This window comes from Myxocyprinus asiaticus, chromosome 13, assembly GCF_019703515.2.
Source record: "Myxocyprinus asiaticus isolate MX2 ecotype Aquarium Trade chromosome 13, UBuf_Myxa_2, whole genome shotgun sequence".
Taxonomy (NCBI): Eukaryota; Metazoa; Chordata; class Actinopteri; order Cypriniformes; family Catostomidae; genus Myxocyprinus; species Myxocyprinus asiaticus.
The window spans coordinates 22,857,233-22,881,294 of record NC_059356.1 but is presented as its reverse complement, the minus strand read 5'-3'; the positions used below and the strand labels follow the sequence as shown (position 1 = coordinate 22,881,294).

The 24,062-nt window shown below is 40.5% G+C and overlaps 1 protein-coding gene across 2 annotated transcripts in view; it reads right to left on the bottom strand.

The window, feature by feature from the left end:
• Nucleotides 1–24,062, bottom strand: part of LOC127450814 (mucin-5AC-like) — a 51,270-nt gene that overhangs the window by 26,360 nt on the left and 848 nt on the right. For both annotated transcript variants that reach the window (XM_051715194.1, XM_051715195.1), the window contains exons 2-3: nt 5,879–6,322; nt 5,034–5,762 (exon numbers count right to left, since the gene is read on the bottom strand). In XM_051715194.1, coding sequence (XP_051571154.1) covers nt 5,034–5,762; nt 5,879–6,322 — 1,173 coding nt within the window. The remainder of the gene's footprint in view (nt 1–5,033; nt 5,763–5,878; nt 6,323–24,062) is intronic.

Here is a 24,062-nt window from a genome sequence, read left to right as displayed (position 1 = left end):
GTTGTAGCATTCCCTGGTGTAATGATGGGTGGTGCTGTAGCATTTCCTTGTGTAGTTTGTTGTGTGGTAGCATTCCCTGTTATAGTAACGGGTGGTGTTGTAGCATTCCCTGGTGTAGTAAGTGGTGTGGTTGCATTCCCTGGTGTAGTGATTGATGGTTTTGTAGCATTCCCTTGTGTAGTGATGGGTGGTGTTGTAACATTACCTGGTGTAATGATGGGTGGTGCTGTAGCGTTCCCTTGTGTAGTTTGTTGTGTTGTAGCATTCCCTGTTGTAGTGATGGGTGGTGTTGTAGTGTTCCCTAATGTAGTGATGGGTGGTGTTGTAGCATTCCCTGGTGTAATGATGGGTGGTACTGTAGCATTCCCTTGTGTAGTTTGTTGTGTGGTAACATTCCCTGGTGTAGTGATGGTTGATGTTGTACTGTTCCCTAGTGAAGTGATGGGTGGTGTTGTAGCATTCCCTGGTGTAATGATGGGTGGTGCTGTAGCATTCCCTTGTGTAGTTTGTTGTGTGGTAGCATTCCCTGGTGTAGTGATGGTTGGTGTTGTACTGTTCCCTAGTGAAGTTATGGGTGGTGTTGTAGCATTCCCTGGTGTAATGATGGGTGGTGCTGTAGCATTTTCTTGTGTAGTTTGTTGTGTGGTAGCATTCCCTGATGTAGTGATTGATGGTGTTGTAGCATTCCCTGGTGTAGTGATGGTTGGTGTTGTACTGTTCCCTAGTGAAGTTATGGGTGGTGTTGTAGCATTCCCTGTTGTAGTAATGGGTGGTGTTGTAGCGTTCCCTGGTGTAGTAAGTGGTGTGGTTGCATTCCCTGATGTAGTGATTGATGGTGTTGTAGCATTCCCTTGTGTAGTGATGGGTGGTGTTGTAGCGTTCCCTTTTGTAGTTTGTTGTGTGGTAGCATTCCCTGGTGTAGTGATAGTTGATGTTGTACTGATCCCTAGTGAAGTGATGGGTGGTGTTGTAGCATTCCCTGGTGTAATGATGGGTGGTGCTGTAGCATTTCCTTGTGTAGTTTGTTGTGTGGTAGCATTCCCTGTTTTAGTAACGGCTGGTGTTGTAGCGTTCCCTGGTGTAATGATGGGTGGTGCTGTAGCATTTCCTTGTGTAGTTTGTTGTGTGGTAGCATTCCCTGTTGTAGTAATGGGTGGTGTTGTAGTGTTCCCTGGTGTAGTGAGTGGTGTGGTTGCATTCCCTGGTGTAGTGACTGATGGTGTTGTAGCATTCCCTTGTGTAGTGATGGGTGGTGTTGTAACATTACCTGGTGTAATGATGGGTGGTGCTGTAGCATTCCCTTGTGTAGTTTGTTGTGTGGTAGCATTCCCTGTTGTAGTGATGGGTGGTGTTGTAGTGTTCCCTAATGTAGTGATGGGTGGTGTTGTAGTGTTCCCTGGTGTAATAATGGGTGGTGCTGTAGCATTCCCTTGTGTAGTTTGTTGTGTGGTAGCATTCCCTGGTGTAGTGATGGTTGATGTTGTACTGTTCCCTAGTGAAGTGATTGGTGGTGTTGTAGCGTTCCCTAGTGTAATGATGGGTGGTGCTGTAGCATTTCCTTGTGTAGTTTGTTGTGTTGTAGCATTCCCTGTTGTAATAATGGGTGGTGTTGTAGCATTCCCTGGTGTAGTAAGTGGTGTGGTTGCATTCCCTGGTGTAATGATTGATGGTGTTGTAACATTCCCTTGTGTAGTGATGGGTGGTGTTGTAGCGTTCCCTTGTGTAGTTTGTTGTGTGGTAGCATTCCCTGTTGTAGTGATGAGTGGTGTTGTAGCGTTCCCTGGTGTAATAATGGGTGGTGCTGTAGCATTTCCTTGTGTAGTTTGTTGTGTGGTAGCATTCCCTGTTATAGTAATGGGTGGTGTTGTAGCGTTCCCTGGTGTAGTAAGTGGTGTGGTAGCATTCCCTGTTGTAGTGATGAGTGGTGTTGTAGCGTTCCCTGGTGTAATAATGGGTGGTGCTGTAGCATTTCCTTGTGTAGTTTGTTGTGTGGTAGCATTCCCTGTTATAGTAATGGGTGGTGTTGTAGCGTTCCCTGGTGTAGTAAGTGGTGTGGTTGCATTCCCTGGTGTAGTGATTGATGGTGTTGTAGCATTCCCTTTTGTAGTGATTGGTGGTGTTGTAACATTACCTGGTGTAATGATTGGTGGTGTTGTAGCGTTCCCTGGTGTAGTAAGTAGTGTGGTTGCATTCCCTGGTGTAGTGATTGATGGTGTTGTAGCATTCCCTTGTGTAGTGATTGGTGGTGTTGTAACATTACCTGGTGTAATGATTGGTGGTGCTGTAGCATTCCCTTGTGTAGTGATTGGTGGTATTGTAACATTACCTGTTGTAGTGATGGGTGGTGTTGTAGTGTTCCCTAATGTAGTGATGGGTGGTGTTGTAGCGTTCCCTGGTGTAATAATGGGTGGTGCTGTAGCATTCCCATGTGTAGTTTGTTGTGTGGTAGCATTCCCTGGTGTAGTGATGGTTGATGGTGTACTGTTCCCTAGTGAAGTGATGTGTGGTGTTGTAGCATTCCCTGGTTTAATGATGGGTGGTGCTGTAGCATTTTCTTGTGTAGTTTGTTGTGTGGTAGCATTCCCTGTTGTAGTAATGGGTGGTGTTGTAGTGTTCCCTGGTGTAGTGGTTGGTGGTGTTGTAGCATTCTCTGGTGTAATGATGGGTGGTGCTGTAGCATTACTTTGTGTAGTTTGTTGTGTGGTATGATTCCCTGTTGTAGTGATGGGTGGTGTTGTTGCATTCCCTGGTGTATTTATGGGTAGTGTTGTAGCGTTCCCTTGTGTAGCATTCCCTAGTGTAGTGATGGGTGGTGTTGTATTGTTCCCTGGTGTAATGATGGGTGGTGCTGTAGTGTTCCCTGGTGTAGTTAGTGGTGTGGAATCATTCCCTTTTGTAGTGATAGGTTGTGTTGTAGTGTTCCCTGGTGTAGACAGTGGTGTGGTTGCATTCCCTTGTGAGTTAGTGGATGGTGAAGTAGTGTTCGCTAGTGTAGTCAGGGGTCGTGTGGTTCCGTTACCTGCTGTAATTAGTGATTCGGCTGTGGTATTATTAGGTGTAGTTGTTGGTGTTATAACGTTTCCTACTGTAGTTAGGGGTGGTGTTGTGGCAGTGCCTGGTGTTGTCAAAAGGGGAGTTGTGGCATTAGATGTTGTTGGAGTTGTGGCATTTCCTGGTGTTGTTGTGGGTGGAATAGTAACATTGCCTGGTGTAGTAAGTAATGGAGAAGTAGCATTATTTGGTGTAGTCAGTTGTGTTGTACCATTCCCTGCTGTAGTTAAAGGTAGTATTGTGGCATTGTCTGGTGTTGACATTAGGGGAGTTGTGGCATTGGATGTGGGTGGGGCTGTGGCATTCCCTGGTGGTGTAACAGAAGAAGCTGTGAAATTACCTGGAGTAGTAAACAGTGTGGGAGTTGTGGCATTGCCTGGTGTTGACATTAGGGGAGTTGTGACATTGGATGTGGGTGGGGCTGTGGCATTCCCTGGTGGTGTAACAGAAGAAGCTGTGAAATTACCTGGAGTACTAAACAGTGTGGGAGTTGTGGCATTGCCTGGTGTTGCTGTGAATGGAATAGTAACATTGCCTGGTGTAGTTAGTGGTGGAGCTGAAGCATTATTTAGTGTAGTCACAAGGTTGCTGCAGAGTTTTTTTTTTTTTTTTTTTTTGCTGCACATTTAAGACTTTTAAAGACCTTTTTGAAGACCTAAACAAATAAAATTAATACCGTATCCCCATACAAAAACAAACCCCATACAAAAAAATAAATAATGTATCACAGACTCTTACTTAAACAGGCAGGGGCACACATTCAACATGGCCTTAACATTGCTTATCAGTAAAACAGGGTAGGATATATGCAAGTTTAAAATACTCAAGACATGTTTTCCACAAATATATCACATTAAAATTGGTTTATATAATCATTATATAAATAAATACAAATTAGAGGTCAACCGATATTGGATTGTGCTGAATTGATAATGTGTAAAAGAAATAAAATTAATCTGCAAATTTTAAAACTGGTCGCCTATATTAAATGTTATTAGTCTTTCCTTCCTGTATGGGGAGGGCCAGACAGAGGCTACAAGAGTCCAAATTGAATTAATATATACCATTAACCAAAAAAAAAAAAAAAAAAAAGAAAAAGAAAAAAAGATTTGATTCATAGCTAGGAACTTCTAACTTTAAAGGCTAAAAAACAACGGGGACTCTTATTTTGAAATGTTTGCACTTCACTGCTTCCAGCTGCTCTTTCAAAAAAATAAGGGATATAAAATTTGCACTCCTAAAGTAATCTACAACGTATTACAATATAAACAATTGTAAGTAACCATTGTCATATTTCATCAACACTACATCATCATCATCATCATCAACAGTTGATCATTAGTGATAGCTTGTCATATATTTCCGATATAGCTTAATGATTGTGAACTGCTCTGCAACAGCTGAAAACTCTCACAAGCCCCCACCTGTTTGGAGAAAATACAACAGTGCCGCGTTTTCACTTTGAAGGATGCAGCACATGCATTTATTCAATTAAATCATATTCTTTTGAAGTTTGATAATCACATTAGGTCATATCACGATTCCTGTCTTTCCGCCCCCAAATTTAAGACCTCTTTAAATAAAAATTAAGAATTTTGTTGTATCATTTATGATATTTAAGACTTTTTATGACCTTACATTTTGGAAAACTGAATTTAAGACATTTTAAGGATCCGCGGCAACCATGGGTGCAGCACTGGCATTGCCTGGTGTAGTTTGAGGGGGAGTTGAAGCATTACCTTGTGTAGTGCCAAGAGTGGGCAAGGGTGAAACAGTACCATTGCCCAGTGTAGTTACGGGTGGAGTTGTGCCATTGCTTGGTGTTATTATTGGAGATGCTGTAGCATTAGCTATTGTAGTTTGGGATATAATTGTAGCATTACTTGTTGTAATTAGGGGTGGATTAGTGACATTACCTAGTGTTGGTATGGGTAGATTAGTGGTATTGATTGGTGTAGTTAGGGGTGAATTAGTGATATTACCTTGTGTAGGTTGAGGGGGAGTTGTGACATTGCCTGATGTAGTCTGGGCTGACATAGTGTTGTTGCTTACTGTTGTTACAGGCAGAACTGTGACATTCCCAGGTGTAGTTTGGATTGAAACACGTGTGGTTAAGGGTGGAAATGTCCCATTGCTTAGGGTAGTTATCGGTGGAGTTGTGGCATTTTTTGGTGAAGTTTGTGCTGTAATTGTTGAATTTCCTGCTGTACTTAGGGGTGTAGTAGTGACACTGCCTGTTGTTGAAATTGTTGCGGTAGTGTTGCCTGTTGTACTAAAAGGACTAGTGGCATTGCCTCTTGCAGTTATTAATTGAGTTGTGCTGTTCCCTGGCACAGGTAAAGAAGTTGTGGCATTGCCTGGTGCAGTTAAAGGAGGATTTGTGGTTGTTCCTGGTGCAGTTATAGGATGGTTTGTAGCATTCCCTGGTGTAGATACAGGTGGTCTTGTGTTGTTGGCTGCTGTTGTTTTTACAGTTGTAAGTGGAACTGTGGCATGGCTTGATGTAGTCATGGGTGGAATTGTGGCATTCCCTGGTGTACTCACTGATGAACTTGTAGCATTTCCCAATGTAGTTGTGGATGAGCTTGTCATATTACTTTGAGTAGATAGAGGTAGAGATGTGACATTACCACCATGCGTTGGTATGACTGGTGTTGTGACATTGCTTGTGAATGCTGTAGTTGTGCTGCCAGATGGAATGCTTGTTGGTCCTGTTTTGAGTGACACATAACACATAATCAGAAACAGCAAACATTAAGAATGTTCAGAATGATGGGTAGATTAGTGGTATTGATTGGTATAGTTAGGGGTGAATTAGTGATATTACCTTGTGTAGGTTGAGGTGGAGTTGAGACATTGCCTGATGTAGTCTGGGCTGACATAGTGTTGTTGCTTACTGTTGTTACAGGCAGAACTGTGACATTCCCATGTGTAGTTTGGATTGAAACATGTGTGGTTAAGGGTGGAAATGTCTCATTGCTTAGGGTAGTTATCTGTGGAGTTGTGGCATTGTTTGGTGTTGTTATAGCATTGCCTGCTGCAGTTTGTCCTGTAATTGTTGAATTTCCTGCTGTACTTAAGGGTGTAGTAGTGACACTGCCTGTTGTTGAAATTGTCGCGGTAGTGTTGCCTGATGTGGATGAGTTTGTCACATTACTTTGAGCAGATAGAGGTAGAGATGTGACATTACCATCATGTGTTGGTATGACTGGAGTTGTGACATTGCTTGGGAATACTGTAGTTGTGCTACCAGATGGAATGCTTGTTGGTCCTGTTTTGAGGGATACATAACACATAATCAGAAACAGCAAACATTAAGAATGCTCAGAATGATTCTATGATGCATTAAAAGGGCTCTATGATTTACACGATGCGGAAAACAAGGAGGAATCGCGGAATCCAGTCATGAAAACAGAATAAATTATAAATTCATTAAATGTCTGAATGCACAATGAATCAAAGTAAAATCATGATATGCCCAAGTATAATGATTAAACCACAAAAGGCAGAGTTTGTTGTCAGTGCAGTTAAATGCGCATCTCTTTAAGAACTTTCTGTTGACTGATGATGTCATCAATATTGGCCAGCAACTGAGGAATTTATTCAGTCTATTACTGACTGTATTGAATCTTTATTAGTGTATATCTAATAATCACAAACTAAATTTAAGTTGTTCTATTTTTCATTTAATTACTTTTTTAATGTTTTATATCACAATTTTTAAATGATTAATTGCTGCTGTTCCTAAAAACAAAAACAAAGCACTGTTGACTCTGTTCTCCATTTTATAACTCTATTTTATTACTAGCCCTTGAATAAGTACTTTAAAAACTTGAAGCAATGTTTAGGAGAAACACTTGATGGCTACATTATTTTAATTTGTTAATATTGATATAAATATTAAACTTTTTAAATAAAGGAGTGTTTTCAATTGCATAGTTGTTTATTTATTTATTTTTTCAGTGGTTGGGGTGCTGTGGGGAAAAAGCACTATAAAGGGGTACCGCAGTTTTAAAAAGTTTGGGAACTTTTTTTTTAGTTTTATTTAAAAGGGACCTAAAATGTGACAATATATGTCGTCAATTGAAAACAGAGGAATACTACAGAATATTCAGTCTTTATTCTAAGCTCTTCAAATAAGAGTTTATTTATGGCTCCAAACTGCTCTAAGTTCATCCTCACTAAATTAAACATATGAAACAGTAAAACCATCTTCAAAAACAATTTTGAAGGGAGAAATGATTTGGTTATGGAACCGGCAACAGCAGAAGCAGAGAAATGCAGATGCAGTTTGGTTAATCTATTTTCAAAAGCACATACAATGGTCAAATGACAGTTTGACCACAGTCTAATATGCTTCCAAGGCTTATGAATTATTACTCTCCATCTGCAACCAGCAAATTGCACAGATAAGTCTCTCAGAGAGTAATATTTAAGGACTGAATAGCTGGACTTTCATTTAATTTAACTCCATGAATAACAATCTAAAAGTTGTGAAATTTGTCATTTTTCAAATATGATAAAATGCTGAAGTTTATTCCTAGTAGCTGAGTTCTTCGTTAATTTCCTTGGGCAAATAATATGGCAAATTCTGTGGTGGGGTAGAATACCTGTTAGTGAAGACATGGATGTAGTATGTTCTTCATCTTTAACTGAGCATGTGGAATTAAGAGTCGTGGTATTTATACAAGCTGATTTTTTTATTGAAAGCAGTGAAAGAGTGTTTACCACCAATAGCAGCAGAGGTAACATTGATTGTGCTAGCTGTCAAACCACTGGAATTTGTGGAGTTTGTGATAATAGTTAGGGTGACCATACATCCTCTTTTTCCCAGACATGTCCTCTTTTTCGGACCTTAAAAAAAGCATCCGACCGGGATTTCGAAATTTGCGAAAATGTCCGGGATTCGGCTATAGTGTCATTATGATGTGCATCTGGTCTAATACTTAACTGTGTGTGCGCACATATTTGCATTGCTTTAACCCGTCTTTGTGAGTCCCGCCTTCTTGCACACCAATTGGTCGATTTATAAGAGGCTTGCAGCAACTATTGGCCAAATTCTGTTTTGAAGCCTATTATCCTCCCCCCTCTCACACAAAAACTCTGTGAAGAACGCATCATATCCTGAAAGTGATTTCATTATTTTCCATGAAAAAACAGTAATATTGAGTGACAATAACCTGCAGTACATCACACTGTAATTACCCAGCAACTGAAGGACACACAAATGAAAAACAACAATGGCTTAGCAAGAAAAAATTAAATCCAGACACACATACACACGCAGCCATTGCGGACAGTTTCTAATGTTATTTGCTTAAGTCAGAAATTCAAATACAGACACATGCACAGAAAAAAAAAAAAAAAAAAAAAAAAAAAAACTTGCACAATACAGAAATTAAGACCTACCCGGTTTTTTATTTGCTTTTTCAACACACAAACCTACACTCCCACACAAAAAAACAAACTGACTCCTTTTCATTCAGTTTACCCAGCAATCAAGTCACATTTATTAAAGCTTAGTGGAGTGGAAAAGGTCAACATAATGGATGGCAAACATCAATACCTGCTTAAAAGAGAATGCTAAACCATATCAATCAACCACTGGATGTCTAAATGCATTGACCAAACACATTGAATGGAGGCTTTTACATTAATGTCTCATAATTAATTACTCACAATTACTGTAGATCAGATAAGGTGTGTTCATATGTATGCCTGAATATGAATGTATGTGAGAGAAAAACTGTGCGTGTATGAGTGAGAGATAATTAGTAAATTATAAGCATAATGCATATAAAATCCATTAAATTGTGAAATAATGTAAACTTATGATCTTTAAGATGTTAAGATGTAATTTAGTCAGTACCAGCTTTTAGTAAGCTAATGAATCACACAAAGGCACTATAAGTAAAGACTTGTATTCTTCCAAACTTGCTTCCCAACTTGCAAATGTTTCCCCATTCAAGATTAGTGCAAGAGAAAGTGGGATACTTTAAAGGAATAGTTCACCCAAAAAAATGAAGATTCTCTCATCATCTACTCAACCTCATGCCATCCCAGATATATATGACTTTCTTTCTTCTGCATGACACAAATTAAGATTTTTAAAAGAAAATCTCAGCTCTGTTGGTCCTCACAAAAGTGAATGGTGACCAGAACTCAGAAGGTCAAAAATGGACATAAAGAAGGCATAACATCCTGGTTACTTTTGTAACCTCACTTCCCTGATGGAGGGAACAAGATGTTGTGTCGATGTAGTAACACTAGGGGTTGCCCTTGGGAGCCCCAAACACCTCTGATCTTTGAGAAAAGGCCAATGGGAATTGGCGAGTGGAATTTGCATGCCACTTCCCCGGACATACGGGTATAAAAGGAGCTGGCTCGCAACCACTCATTCAGGTTTTGTGCAGAGGAGCCAAGACAAAGTCCTGGTCATTTCAGCGGGTAGTTCAGTGTTGTAGCAGGAGGGACACAACATCTCGTTCCCTCCATCAGGGAACGGAGGTTACGAAAGTAACCAGTCACTCACTCGACGTTGTGTCGATGTAGTGACACTAGGGGTCCCTATATGAAATGCCACAACTAGCTGAACTGTGTTACGTGGACTGGCGGTGCGAGACGGGCAGACCACTGCGTGCCTTGTAGCCAGCACACCTGGCCATCACGTAACCTCCCCCAATGCTTCTACGAGTGTCGTACGGTCCCCTGCATCTCGGGGACAAGTCGACTGCCCAAAAAATGGGGACAGGCTACCCCAGCTGTGGCCTCTGCTCTTTTTTTCTCCCCAAAAAAGTGGAAATCGATCGATTGGGGGCCATAAGTGTCCACGTCGGGTGGGGGGGTGTCACTCCCAAGGGGAAAACACCGCGGAGACCACACCCTGCCGGTAATGTGTAGAAATACATCACATGGTCTTACCGAGTTTTGTCGTCAGTGTCGCATGTGGAGAAGTGCCCATGGTAGGTCCTACCCAGAGGGGACAGAGCTCTACAAACACAGCGACCGGTGGCAGAGGGGACTCTGCCCAAGGAAGATGCGGGTTTACCAACGGGGAAACCGTCTCGCGGAAGATACATCACATGGGGTTACAGACAGGTAACCAGCGCATGTGGAGCACCTACCCATTACAGGGTCTACTAGCACACGTACTGGGCCGGCATCGAGTTTCTCCATGAACTTGCCTGCCACAGAGCTAAGGAGGAAGGACATCCAGGGTCCACGGTCTTGTGAAGATGGCTGGGGGGTAAAAGCGCATGTCTCCCCCTCCAGGAGGGAAAAGGCGCTATACGCAAGCGGTACACCCGGCCAGTTGTCCCGCTAACTTACCTGTTCGTACCTGACAACACACGGGACGAACCGGCTCAACCCAGAGATTGAGGAACCTTGCAAAGGTATTGGGTGTTGCCCAGCCCGCTGCTCTACTGATGTCTGCCAAAGAGGCACCATTGGTCCGGGCCCAGGAGGCCACCACACTCCTGGTGTAGTGTGCCCGAAGCCCCAAGGGGGGTGGCACATCCTGGGCGTGGTATGCCAAAGCAATGGCGTCAACGACCCAATGGGCGATCCTCTGTTTGGAGACAGCGCTCCCATTCCGCTCTCCTCCGAAGCAGACAAAGAGCTTCTCAGAGCCTCTAAAGCTCTGCGTGCGATCCAAGTAGATGCGCAAATCATGCACCAGACACAGCAACGAAAAGGCTGGGTCTGCCTCCTCCTGGGGCAGCTTTGTTTGCTGGTTCACCACCTGATCCCTAAACGGAGTCATGGGAACCTTGGGCATATAGCTCAGTCGGGGCCTCAGGACCACATGAGAGTATTCCAGACAGAACTACAGGCACGTGTCACTGACAGAGAATGCCTGCAGGTCCCCTACACTCTTGATGGACATGAGCTCAGTCAAAAGGGCAGTCTTCAAGAGACTTAATTTAGCTCAGCTGACTCCAGGGCTCAAACGGGGCTCCCCGCAGGACCACGAAGAGATCCCATTCTGGGAGGATTCAACCTCCTCGTGCCTCTAAGGAACCTGATAATCAGGTCGTGCTTCCCTAAATACTTACCGTCAGCTGTATTGTGGTGCACCGCCATAGCGGCCACGTACACCCTCAAGGTGGGGGGGACAGCCACCCCACCAGCCTCTCCTGCAGGAAGGAAAGCACAGACACAACTGCACAACTCTGGGGGTCTTCACGTCGGGAAGAACACCATTTGGTGAACAGACACCACTGCAAGCCATATAGGTGCCTCGTAGAGGGAGCCCTAGCCTGAGTGATCGTGTCTACCACCATGGGTGGTAGGCCACTTAGGGCTTCTGTGTCCCATCCAAGGGCCAGACATGAACATTCCAGAGGTCTGATCGCAGGTGCCAGATGGTGCCCCATCCCTGAGAGAGGAGAATCCTCCTCAGGGGAATTCGCCAGGGAGGGGCTGTCACGAAGAGTATGAGGTCCAAGACCCAAGTCTGGGTGGGCCAGTAGGGTGCCACTAGGATGACCTGCTCCTCGTCCTCCCTGACCTTACACAGGGTCTGTGCAAGTAGGCTCACTGGAGGGAACACATACTAGCGTGACCTGCAGGATGTGAGTGGCTCGCAACGACTTGAGTCACTGCTGACTGCAGGAGGCTGTGGACGAGTTGCGAGCCACTCACGTCCCACACATCCCGCGCGACAGGTTACACTCCGGGGAGAGTGGAGACTCCACCCCTAGGTGGTCCAGCTGGTTTGGAGTTGATTCGTTCAAGCGCAGGTAAGCTTGTTCGCTTCCCGGGAAGCCTCACACTGCCCGCTCTGGTACGCCCTGACCAAGGCTTCCCTCGGCACAGATGCACTGTCACACAGCTGGCCCCGGGGGCCACACTAGTATGCGTTCCCCCCAGTGAGCCTACTTGCACAGACCCTGTGCAAGGTCAGGGAGGACAAGGAGCAGGTCATCCTAGTGGCACCCTACTGGCCCACCCAGACTTGGTCTCGGACCTCACGCTCCTCATGAAAGCCCCTCCCTGGCGAATTCCCCTGAGGAGGGTTCTCCTCTCTCAGGGACGGGACACCATCTGGTGAACGACCAGGGCAAACGAGTGTACTGGGGAATGGGAGGTCTGTGGGGAGTTACCCGGCGGAGCGGCTCCCATTGGGGTCCCCAAATCGCCCCCAGTGCTAACCGACGTGGCCTCAAACCCATAGGTACAAGGACCGAGGCGGGGAGTGCTGGGGTTCCCTCTAACGACGGAAAGCCACAACCGCAAAGTTGCCATGGTCATGTTCTCGCAGTGAGAACATGACCCATCCACGAATGCTGTCTCTACGTGGGCAGCACCCATCTGTTCCCTCGGCACAGATGCGCTGGCACACAGCGATCGTGGCCATCGGAAGCGGAGAGGTAATGACCGCAACCAGAAAATAAACACAGATGGAAAGGCATATTTAAAAAGACGTTCTCCATCAGTGCCACTCTTTTAACAGGGAAAATATACTCTGTTATTGCAAGAATATATATTCTTTTAGACTGTCGAAGCACCCAGGGGCATTCTCTGCACTCCACCAGTGCACAAGGGGGAGAAACTGCTGTAATGCGCCGTAAATCCAACAGCTTTCGAAGTGAATGGATCAGCAGAGTAATTCAGCTCACTAAATACAACTGCTCGGCTCTGAAGAGAAAATCTGAATGAGTGGTTGCGAGCCAGCTCCTTTTATACCCGTATGTCCGAGTGAGTGACATGCAAATTCCACTCGCCAATTCCCATTAGCCTTTTCTCAAAGATCAGAGGTGTTTGGGGCTCCCAAGGGCGACCCCCTAGTGTCACTACATCGACACAACGTTGAGTGAGTGACAGATAAGGAAAAGTAATTCATACGACTTTAGCGGTTTCATCCATGTCTTCAGAAGTTATATAATGGGTGTGGGTGAAAAACGGATTAATTTTTAAGTCCTTTTTACTATCAATCTCCACCTTTGACCATCCCCAACCAGTAGGTGGCTGAATGTGAAAGTGAAAGTGTATATTTTTGGGCTGTCAAACGAATAAAATATTTAATCGTGATTAATCAATTTTTTTTTTTAATCTCGATATCTTTATAAACATGAGTGGACAAAACTTGCTTCATCCAGATGTATTTTTCAGTCATCCACATAAAACCTACCCCACCAACAGTTGAGTTGAACAACAGAAAATGAACAGAGCACAACTCAATTCAAATTATGTACGAAATATGGTATTTGTAAGTGTATTATGACAGGATTTATTTGCTTCTTTTAATGGAGTTTTGACAGACACGCAAAAAAAGTCTGCACTGTCATTTACAAATGTCAACTCTGTGCAAAATACATCAACAACTACTTTTAAGGGGGCCTGGGTAGCTCAGCAAGTAAAGACGCTGACTACCACATCTGGAGTCCCAAGTTCGAATCCAGGGCGTGCTGAGTGACTCCAGTCAGTCTTCCTAAGCAACCAATTGGCCCGGTTGCTAGGGTGGGTAGAGTCACGTTGGGTTAACCTCCTTGTGGTCGCTATAATGTGGCTCTCGCTCTCGGTGGGGCACGTGGTGAGTTGTGCGTGGATGCCGCGGAGAATAGCATGAGCCTCCACATGCATTAGGTCTCCATGGTAACGCACTCAACAAGACACATGATAAGATGTGAGGATTGACTGTCTCAGACGCGGAGGCAACTCACAATTTTTATAATAAGTGAACCTTTGTAATAATTAAAAAAAAAAAAAATGTCTATAGACTTGATCATGGGATGATGATATGATAATCTCAACACCTCCCGAGTTTTTAATGCACTACAGTCTTTAAGGACGTGATTAGCCAAATCATGCAGTAATACATTTTGTGGATAAAAACCCAAGTTAAAGAAGAGATTGTAAAATTTGAAACATGAAGTTACTGTCAAAAGATGTGGTGTAAAGTTTTGTCAATAAATGTTTTATATGACCCACAAATTGGTACTTTTGATATATGTATTAGATCTGGCTGTGTTTCAAGACACCGGTATGGTCCACAGACTAAATATTGCTGTTGGCTGAATGGATCCCTTTCCATGGATACTAAATATCATTATGTGAGCCATATCCCACATTTTTTTTTAGCAAATGTGGATGAGAGCTAATAGAGATGGCTTAAAGCAGACATTTATGTGGAATGATAGACTTGCCGATATAAATGATAGACACACTGCTCACAATCTAATAAACTGTGCTGGATTCTGCATTCCCTGTGGCTTTACAGTAAGTAGCATTAAAAGGCTTCTTTAAAATTAAAGATCCACCAGAATGCAACATCAACAAAAAATAACTATGTGCACCTTTAAATAATACTTTGTGTTTTCCTAAAGGCAGTTCAAGAAACTCAGGGTGATTAGCCTACTACTTGCTAATCCTTTCCAGACACAAGAGATGAGTGGGTTACATCAGGTAGGGTGACCATACTGTGGTTGTCCAAAAAGAGGACACTCTTTTTTTGATTTTGTATATTCAGAATTTTTTAGCATTGAAGTACCAGCTTTACAGGTCAAGTACAGAGGTTGTACTACATATATCAGAGGAAGGGGCTTGTAAAATTTTAATCATGGTCTATTTTATCCATCCTATTAGTTTACGTTTCCCTGATAAGTAGTATATTTCAAAGTCAAAAAAAAATTTGATTCTGGTTGAGAGAGCAGAGAACATCTGGTGACATTTTGCCTACACACATACAGTGCGAGGCTGCGCGCGCAGAAAGCACTTATATTTTTTTATAAGTGCACATTTAAGGTGCTTCTCAAATGGAAGGCTGCAGCCTAGTAAGGCTGTGTCCTTCCTAGACCAGTCCTTCTGAGGCTGTAGGCTAGCCTCCTCAGCACTCAATGCTAGAATGAGACAGTCTAGTAAGTGTGCATGGTGAACCATAAGCTTAGTGCATGTGATTTTACTTTGTTTAGAAACCCATATACTTCAGAAAACGAGAAATATGTCCTTAATCCCTTAATTATTTTAGCAAAATGTTTTATTCACAAAGCTATAGTCGCTCAAATAAGCCTTTATATGATACATTTTGTAACACTGATCTAAGAATTTATATTTAAACCCTTTCAAATATGAAAAAACAGAACCCTAGACTTGTAAAAACTATAAACATTTTTAAAGCTTATCAAATTCAAGTAATTGAATTTTTTTTTTTTTTTTTTTTTTTTGTGTGTGTGTGTGTGTGTGCTTTGCATCTTCTGATTTGTTGTATTGTCTAAACTACTTGCATTTTGTATTTTTATACATATAGTCTTGGTGCAAATGTGAATAAAAATTTGAAGAGTGAAAGAAAAAAAGTAAGCAGCGGTATAAAGGTTTCCGCCTCCGCGGTCATGCAACTCGTTTCTACAATTTTTTTTAAATAATTTGGGACATGTGCAAAGAATTGTTGGTGATTGAAGGCCACAAAGGATACACCCAATGCATCCTCCAAGATATGGCAAAGAAGGCTGCGAAACGAGGCTGCCTCACAAGTGTCCTCACAATTGAGATGGCCTTCAACGGTGCTTGATGACGTGGCAGCCGAGATATCCAGCCTAATTAGGAGTATTTAATGCGGAGTTTCAAATACACAGAATGTATGAGAGTCCTAACTGCACGTCAATATGAAGAAAGCCAAATCCCAGACAATTATAGCCAATTTTGTAATCCCGGCCAGAAGCTTTTTTCAGGTCCAAAAAAGAGGACATGTCCGGGAAAAAGAGGACGTATGGTCACCCTACGTCAGGTCCCGTTCCATCTCAAAGCGCACACAAAAAAACCATGTCTGACTGAGGACTGTCTGGTTCAAAGTGCACTTAAGACTTCACTTCTGACCAGAGCAGAGGTCAGGTCAAACGTTATCTTAGTGGAATTTTCAGTGAAAAGTCAGTTAAATCTTCCACAAATCTATATGTCAGGAGAGCAGAAGTTCAGATGGTTGAACTTTGTTTTATTTTTTATATCAATTTAAATATCATGTCAGAGCGATGAATATCAAATAGTTTATGATAGTCCTAAGCATATATTACTATAAAATTCTTCAAAATTTAAATACTTTCTTTCCATTTAAGCATTAATATAAACAATTCTACATCAAAAACAGCTTTACAATAAAATTATTTAATTAGGAAAACGAGTTTATGGCATTGCTGTTCAGGTAGTGGTAAAAAAAAAAATTATTTGAACATCAATAACAATCGTCAATGATCAACATTTCCTATTGAATTGTAATAAGCCTAAAACAAATGCGATTAGAGTAGATTAGATTAAACTTTGTGCACAGTACAAGTACAGAGCCAATGAAATGCAGTTAACATCCAACCAGAAGTGCAAAATAAATAATTATAATTTAATTATAATTAATTATAATTATAATTATAATTTAATTATAATTTTCTTTATTTATCACACATTATACATTTTGCACATATACAGTGAAATTCTTCTTTTTTACATATCCCAGCTAGGCTGGGTCAGAATGCAGGTAAAGTGCAGTTGTGAAGGAGGTAGATATGTAGAATAGTGCAGATGAACATTGTAGTGCAGAGACATTGTAAGGTATGAGGTATAAAGTGGTTCAGAAGTGAAATGTGCAAAATGGTACATATATACACATGTATCTATATTTCTATATATAGTAAGTAGCATATAGTGATATGTATATATATATATATTTAATTTATTTATATAAGTAAATATACTGAATGTAGGCGTAAAGTTATTGTAGTTACGGGAAGTACAGAATAGTACTTTGTGCAAGTGGAAAGAGTTATGTAGTATTAAGAAAGGGCAAGAATGTGCAATAAAGCAGTTTTTTGGTTGGTGGGGGGTGGGGTAGCCCTTGACTACTGAGTTCAGCAGGTTGACAGCTGAAGGGAAAAGCTGTGATGGTCTATGATCAACTAACGTATGGTCAAAAAAATGTTTTAATCTAATTAAATAGTACTGGTCTGCAGAGAGGGTTCACAAGATGCAATTGTTGAGGTCTCCCTAGAATTTCAACTACATGCTGACAATATTCATTAAATCAGCACAAAGGTATAGTAGTCATTTCTGTTCTGTTACCAGAGTAGCCAGTGTCTCAACACCCTCTCCTCTAACCAAATTCCACTAATGCAATGTACAGAAAGACCTTTATTACTAAACTAGTGTGTGTGTGTGTGCGTGTGCGTGTGTGCGTACTTGCGTGCGTGTGCGTGCGTGGCAGGTATAAAATGACTTTGAAGCTTGTCTCAATTCCTCTCAAACAGAAACACACACCAAATTTACAAACTCTATGGCAATAAACTTCAATTTATAATAAGATCTATTATATATTATATCACAGTATGTTGTTATTGTACAATGTACAGTAAGTCCTGTAAGTAAAGTGGTCAGTTGCAGCATTCTGTGCTCAAATATTTGGTAAAACTTTGCAAAAAGGTTGTGTTCATTAACATTAGTTAACTACATAAGTTGACATGAACTAACAATGAACAATACTTTGACATCATTTATTAATCTTGGTTAATGTTCATTACAACATACTGTATTCTAATGCTTTTTCTTAACATTAAATTTGTATACATTACAGGTGGGAGGCCTGGGCTCAGATTCCACATTGAAACCAGGAAGTAATCACGTTGGTATAATTTGTGACGAGCGTGATACAGAGGTTGCATTTTTCCCTCTAACATTACCTTTTTACTCCACTGGTGGTTAAGTTTATGTTTGGGGTTGTATTGGTGGGTTCAGTTTAAAAACTATGCATTTCTCTTCACTGTGTTACAGCCTTTACAGCTAAAAACAGTGTGTGTGTGTATGTCAGGGTTTCAGTTACAAACAGATTTTTGACCGTTAAAACCTCCCCATATCTGACAAATTAAAAAATTGTCTGACACAATGTAAGATGAAAATATTAACACGAAGCGTCAGCAACCTTCCACACTTGTGATACCACAAGTGTTCAGCGTGACATATCTTGATGACAGCTCTTTGCTGCCACAGAGGTTGGCTTATGTGCATCTCAAGCTGTAGAGAAATGCAACACACAGCAAAATGCTTCTGTGCTATGTAAAATTGGAGGAAAATAGTAATAAAAATAATGAGAAAGAAATTAGCCAAGGTGTGAAATCATACAGTATGACATAACCTAATGATTGTTGTTATTTTAATATTTCTTTGTGAATGAATGAAAAAATGTGTGGCAAATTGCAGTTTAGATTTTTGATTTGCCCTCTGTTTTACTTTTGAATGTTTATTTTTTTTAATTAGATGCTAATTCCATGACTGCCATTTTTTTTTACAGAAAAGCAGCGATAATGAACAAATGTTTATTGTTCATTTGACTTGACTGTACCATTTTAAAATCACATATTATGCATACTCCACTGTGTTACAGCACAAAATATATATTGAAATGAGATGACTGTATTTTTTCCAATTTGTCTGGTGAACTTTATCATTACCAGACATGTTGGCCGGCACCAAAATTTCTTAGCGAAACTCTTGCGTGTGTATATGTTTGTGTGTGTCTGAGAGAGACAGAGAGTATGAAAGAGAGAATAAATTGTGGGGGTTGATGGGGAGACCTAAGATGCCCTGAGGCTGGACTCTTCTGCAGTTGTGGCTCGCTACTTCAAAGCAGAAAAACCTGACAGCTGGGAGCTGCTTTAACTACCACCTTCTGCAGACATACCATCCGACCCCATTCCACACATTTACACACATACTCACAACCACAATCATCCATCAACCTGGCTCTATAAACACACATACATAACCCTTATTTATTCCCTCTTTCTCTCGCTCATAAACACAAAAACCAGTATCACTTTCTCTGACATATACTGATTGCCCTTTCTCTCTGTTTACTTATCTTTCTCCATTCACTTCAGGCTTGTTCATCCATAGCACAAGCAAATATTTTTGTTTGGTACGAAAAGGGGCTTTTTAACAAAGCCAAAAGCCAAATTTGAGTTTCTGGTTTTAATTAAAGTACTTGTATTGCTTTGTATACTTTTGTGGTAATGGTTGCTTAGCAGTGTCTTTTGTGGTAATGGTTGCTTAGCAGTGTCAACACTGCATATATTATTGAGCCTGGAACAGAACTAGATCAGAACTAGATAATGAGTGCAATTGACATAAGTGTGTACCTTACATTTCTATCATTTCATTATATTAAGAATTAAACAAAAGTTGTAAGAGAAGTGAAATTCCCAGATTTCACAGCAAGGGTGTGAGTGGAACAAATATATCAGTCTGAACACAATGTTATCTGTCGTTTACGAGCTTTCGAGAACAATAAACATTTTCTCTGGCACAAAACAGACACATGTTAATGTGGCACTTTTCAAAAGCAGAGGTGTTCCAGTGATCGGTCGGTATTAAGCTACTGTTCCTCACTTCTTACTCATCTGTCATGTTGTTCCTATATCTTATCTTTCCTTCTTTTTCATGGGCAGTGGAATACTCTCCCACACTTAGTCTGTTCCTCCCCCAGTGTGGCCTTACTGTGTTCAAAATATCAGTAGAATTTGGAGCTACATGACTGATATTTAGAATGCCTTCCCTAAACCTTCTTTATGCAGATTGGAAGAGTGTTGCCCTCAGCCTGGCACCTGCCATCCACATTATAACTGAAGCTGAATTGGATCTGGTCTATCCACAGTATATCAGAACAAAACAATAAGGTCATGGCACTGAAGCCAGGTCGCAATCTGCACTGAGCCAAACCAGCTGTAGTCAGGCTTGGAACAAAGGCCCACACAAAGAAAAGACTCTTGTGGCCTGTAAAGGGGTATTCATGAACAGTTCAAACAAATCAAAAATAGTAAACTGCTTTAACCAACATGATGTAGCCATGTACAGTATATATGCTCAAATAATGTACTTTGTTTAATAGAATTTTGTGGTAGAAATGACTGTGATGGAAGTGACTCATATAGATATCAAATTGCCTACTCTTTTGCCTTGGCTCATTTCATAGCTAACGTAACATTTAATGTATCCTAGTAAATACACACAATTTAATAATACTTTCACACTGCATAATCTTGCAAAATTAAAGCTTGATTGGAATGACATCCAAAAAAAAAAAAAAAAAAAAACATTCTACTTACAAGTAATATTTGTCACATCACTTGTCTCATATTTTTTCTCAAGCATGCTCTTCACTAACACTTTTCTCGACTTGGTTAACAAGCACACGAACTTTAGAAAACCTTTATTAGGGGCAAAATTGTTTGGTGTGGTGGAAATGATGGCCTAACTGTGGGACATTCATAGTTTTTGAAAAATTAATTGAAATAATTTTCAAACAATAAATATTGAAATGGTTTATTTCATTCTTCGTTTAGATTCTCATAGCTTTAAACATGTAATAATTTATATATTAATAATGGATTTTTATAGTTTAAAATTAAAAGTCTGGGTCTGGGAAAAGGCTAAATCAGTTAAATCTATACATAAAAGACATTTAAAAAAATAAATGAAATTGTCCAACCTGATCTCAAAGTGAAAACGTGACTCTATAAACATTTTTGCAAAACTTGTTATATGTGTCTCCATGTACAATTCCCTGCAGTTTCCAATTGAAATTAACACTAGAGGCACTACAACAACTGTGTTTGTTTCAGTTTCTCTCAAATCATGACTTCAATAGCTGACTTTATAAATACTTTATAAATACTTATTTATTACTCTATTACTCAGACCCTGCTATTTTATGATATCGACACACTTTTACGCTAACGCATCTTTTGAAAAAAAAAATGCATTTTAATGCTTGTACTACAGACCCACATACATACTGTATACACACTTATTCCAACACATATAGCTTGTGCTGTAGCTCACCTGAGCATTGGACATTGAGTCAGAGGACTGCAGTTCAAGTCCAGCCATTTTTTTTTTTTTTTAAATATCAAAAATTCACCTTAAAATCTGGTCTGAATACGACATCATTTTACTCGCTTTTGGCGCCTCCAGCTTGACATTTCACTGGAAAACTGCAGCCAAATGTGTTATACAGCACATAAATTTTGAATTGCAAAAATGTTGTCATGTTCACATACATTTCATGAGATCAGACTGAAATTGTCAAAGTTCAAGAATCACTCATGTATAGGCAACAGTATTTAGGCTATACCTCAGTGAGCATCTCGTCCCACACTGCTTGATATCTGAATGATCCCTCAAATTGTGCCGCTTGTTGGGGAGAGGTGTGCTATTAATTTTCTTAGCAATCAGACTTGCTATTTTTGCCTGGTGGATAATAAAACGGGTGAAAAAATTCCATAAACTTACACTGAAGAAGGGACCCGAGCCAAATCAAAAGACCCCTGTATCACAGAGACTTAGGTTGTGCTATTTTGACTTGGGCCAGTAAGCAGCACACTATCAACCTCTCAAAGTCAAGTTTTTTTCACGGGAAAGCACCTCTCACATTTTCTTAAGAAATGTAAAATCTACTTACATTTACATTTTAAATTTAACTTTAATTCTAAAATCATTTAGATTTGTGTGTATCCCTCCTCTTTGAAGTAGATTTTGCCATAGGCAGACACAAGAACTCATTATAATGCCACACACTCTCTCTTACTCTCCCTTACATACAAAGGCTCTTAGGTAACAGATGGTTCCCAGAAGCAGCACTCCTGTGCTAGGACCCAGAAGACCAGCTCACACTCTATCCAATTAAAGCACAGTCAGCGGATGCTGTCCAATTAAAGGGGAAGATTTACTGCCTCTAATCCAACAGAACATGAGACAGACTGAGAAGAGAAGTAATGAGAAGCAGTTTAAAAGTATTAAAATAAAAAAGAATTATTGAAAACAAGGAAAATCATAAGGAAAAGTATATCCATTTATATAATGTGAGAAATCTTCTCACATTAAATCAATCTTGCAGTTGATTTACAAGCCAGACTTTATCAATTAACTATATTGCTTTATCCCTCAGACACAAAGATTAGCATTACAGCACTTTGCATGCATTACAGCACCCTCCGAAAACAAAGGCCAGCATTCCATAATCCTTAATTCCATAATCCTCTGAGCTCTGCCCCACATAATCAGACATGCAGCTTCATTACCTCAGCCTGACTCTAGTCAAATGTCATGTTGAGGTTTTAACCCTTTCAACTCACACAAATGTGACAGTTAGTAACTGGGCCCCATAAAGTAGTGTCACACATATGTGATTCTGCAACAGCCAGTTACGTTACAAGCTGCCAGATTCAAATTGGCTTTTGCGCCAACACAGGCTGTGCTGGTCAAGCGTCTGTAATTTATATTTGCTCAAACAGTTACTCATACTCATACTGTATGTTTATTTTATGTAAAAAAAAAAATAAATAAAAAAAAAACAGACAGCCAAACTATCACAAAAGCACCATGATAACAGTTTAAAACTCTTATACTCACAGTGAACACATGCTGATCGAGCATGATTATCAGATGCACGCATCCAAGTCTGTTTATATTAGCGCTTGTCTCACACACACACACACACACACACACACACACACACACACACACACACAATGTCTAAGATGTCAAACAGTGCATCAGCAAACCGGACCGCTGATATTATTTGTTCATTTGTTTTGTTTTTTCATAGCTATATATAAACAAAATAAATAAAACAAATACAGTACAGCAGACATAACCCATTTGTTCACATGTTTACTATATTATACAGTATATATATATATATATATAAATTTTATGACAAGAACTCAAAAATTAAAATAAAATAAAAAATTCCCATCTGCACTCTGCACTTTTTATTTATTTTTTATGACAAGAAATCAAAAATTTAAATAAAATAAAAAATTCCTGTCTGCACTCTGCCCACCTCTACTGGCTGTGCAGTGTCATGTGCAAAAATAACTCACTCCAGGGGGTACTGCAGGGGAATTTAGACCCTACTCATGAAAATGTTGAAGTTCTTAACCAAGTAAAATGAAGCTCATATCCACAAATATCTCACACGTATAAATCTCTGGCAATGAAACATCAACTGCACAGTTCATTGGGTCACAGTATCTCTTCAGAACCTCACAGGACCATGCTCAGTAGTATGAAACACATGATGGTTATGAGTAACTGTAGATAGAAAGATGTATTCTATCTACGTCTCTCTTTCTCGAACACACTCATACTTTCCCACTGACAGTACCACACATGTTTTTCATTTCCCCCTCTCTCATCTTGTCAGATATGCATTGGTCACTCCCTTCTCCTACAAATCCTATTACTTCCTGTCTCCCCTCTCTCTGTCATCCTGTCATTCTCTCTTTCACCTCATCTCTGTCTCTGAGGGGTCCACAGGTGGGACACAGCTGGACTTAGTGCCAAACAGAAAGATGGGACAAGCTCTCAGGCTTTCGTCCGTTGTAGTCCTGGAACTTCACAAGCAGACTTACTTCATTAGAAACACAAACAAGCCTTGACTGGTTTTCACAAGTTTGCTTACTGATTTCAAAAGTGCCTTTTGTGACTCACAGTCATTAATGTGTCCAACTAGGCCTTTTGTCTGCCTTAAACGATATTTTCATGAACTAGATTTTGAGTGAAATGTTTGTTATAAACCTATCATCAGTGAGTCAGATCAGTATTAAGGTAAATGTCTACATTGGTGTTGAAATCATATTCAGCGCTGCCTGCGATACAAAAGGACACTTCCTGAAAGGAAAGAAGGAAAAGAAGAAGAAGAAGAAGAAAAAACTAATAATAAAGAAAATGAAATGTGATAGCTAACTTCTCTGGTACTAAACTCAAAAGAATGTGACGTTCACAATCCCCTAAGTGCTGACTCACTCACACGCGAGTGTGTGTGTGTGTGTGTGTGTTTGTGTGCGTGAATGAACATTTGAGAGTCTCAAAGTCATACTTCGATGTGTGACGCAGTGACTCACTCAAGAGACCAAACCTTACACCACACAAAATACCAAAATTACAAAGAAACTTACAACTGTTACGAACCGAAAAAGAAAAGAAAACCTTTATGATCCTTGTATAACGGTTTATGTACTAAACGTGCCTTT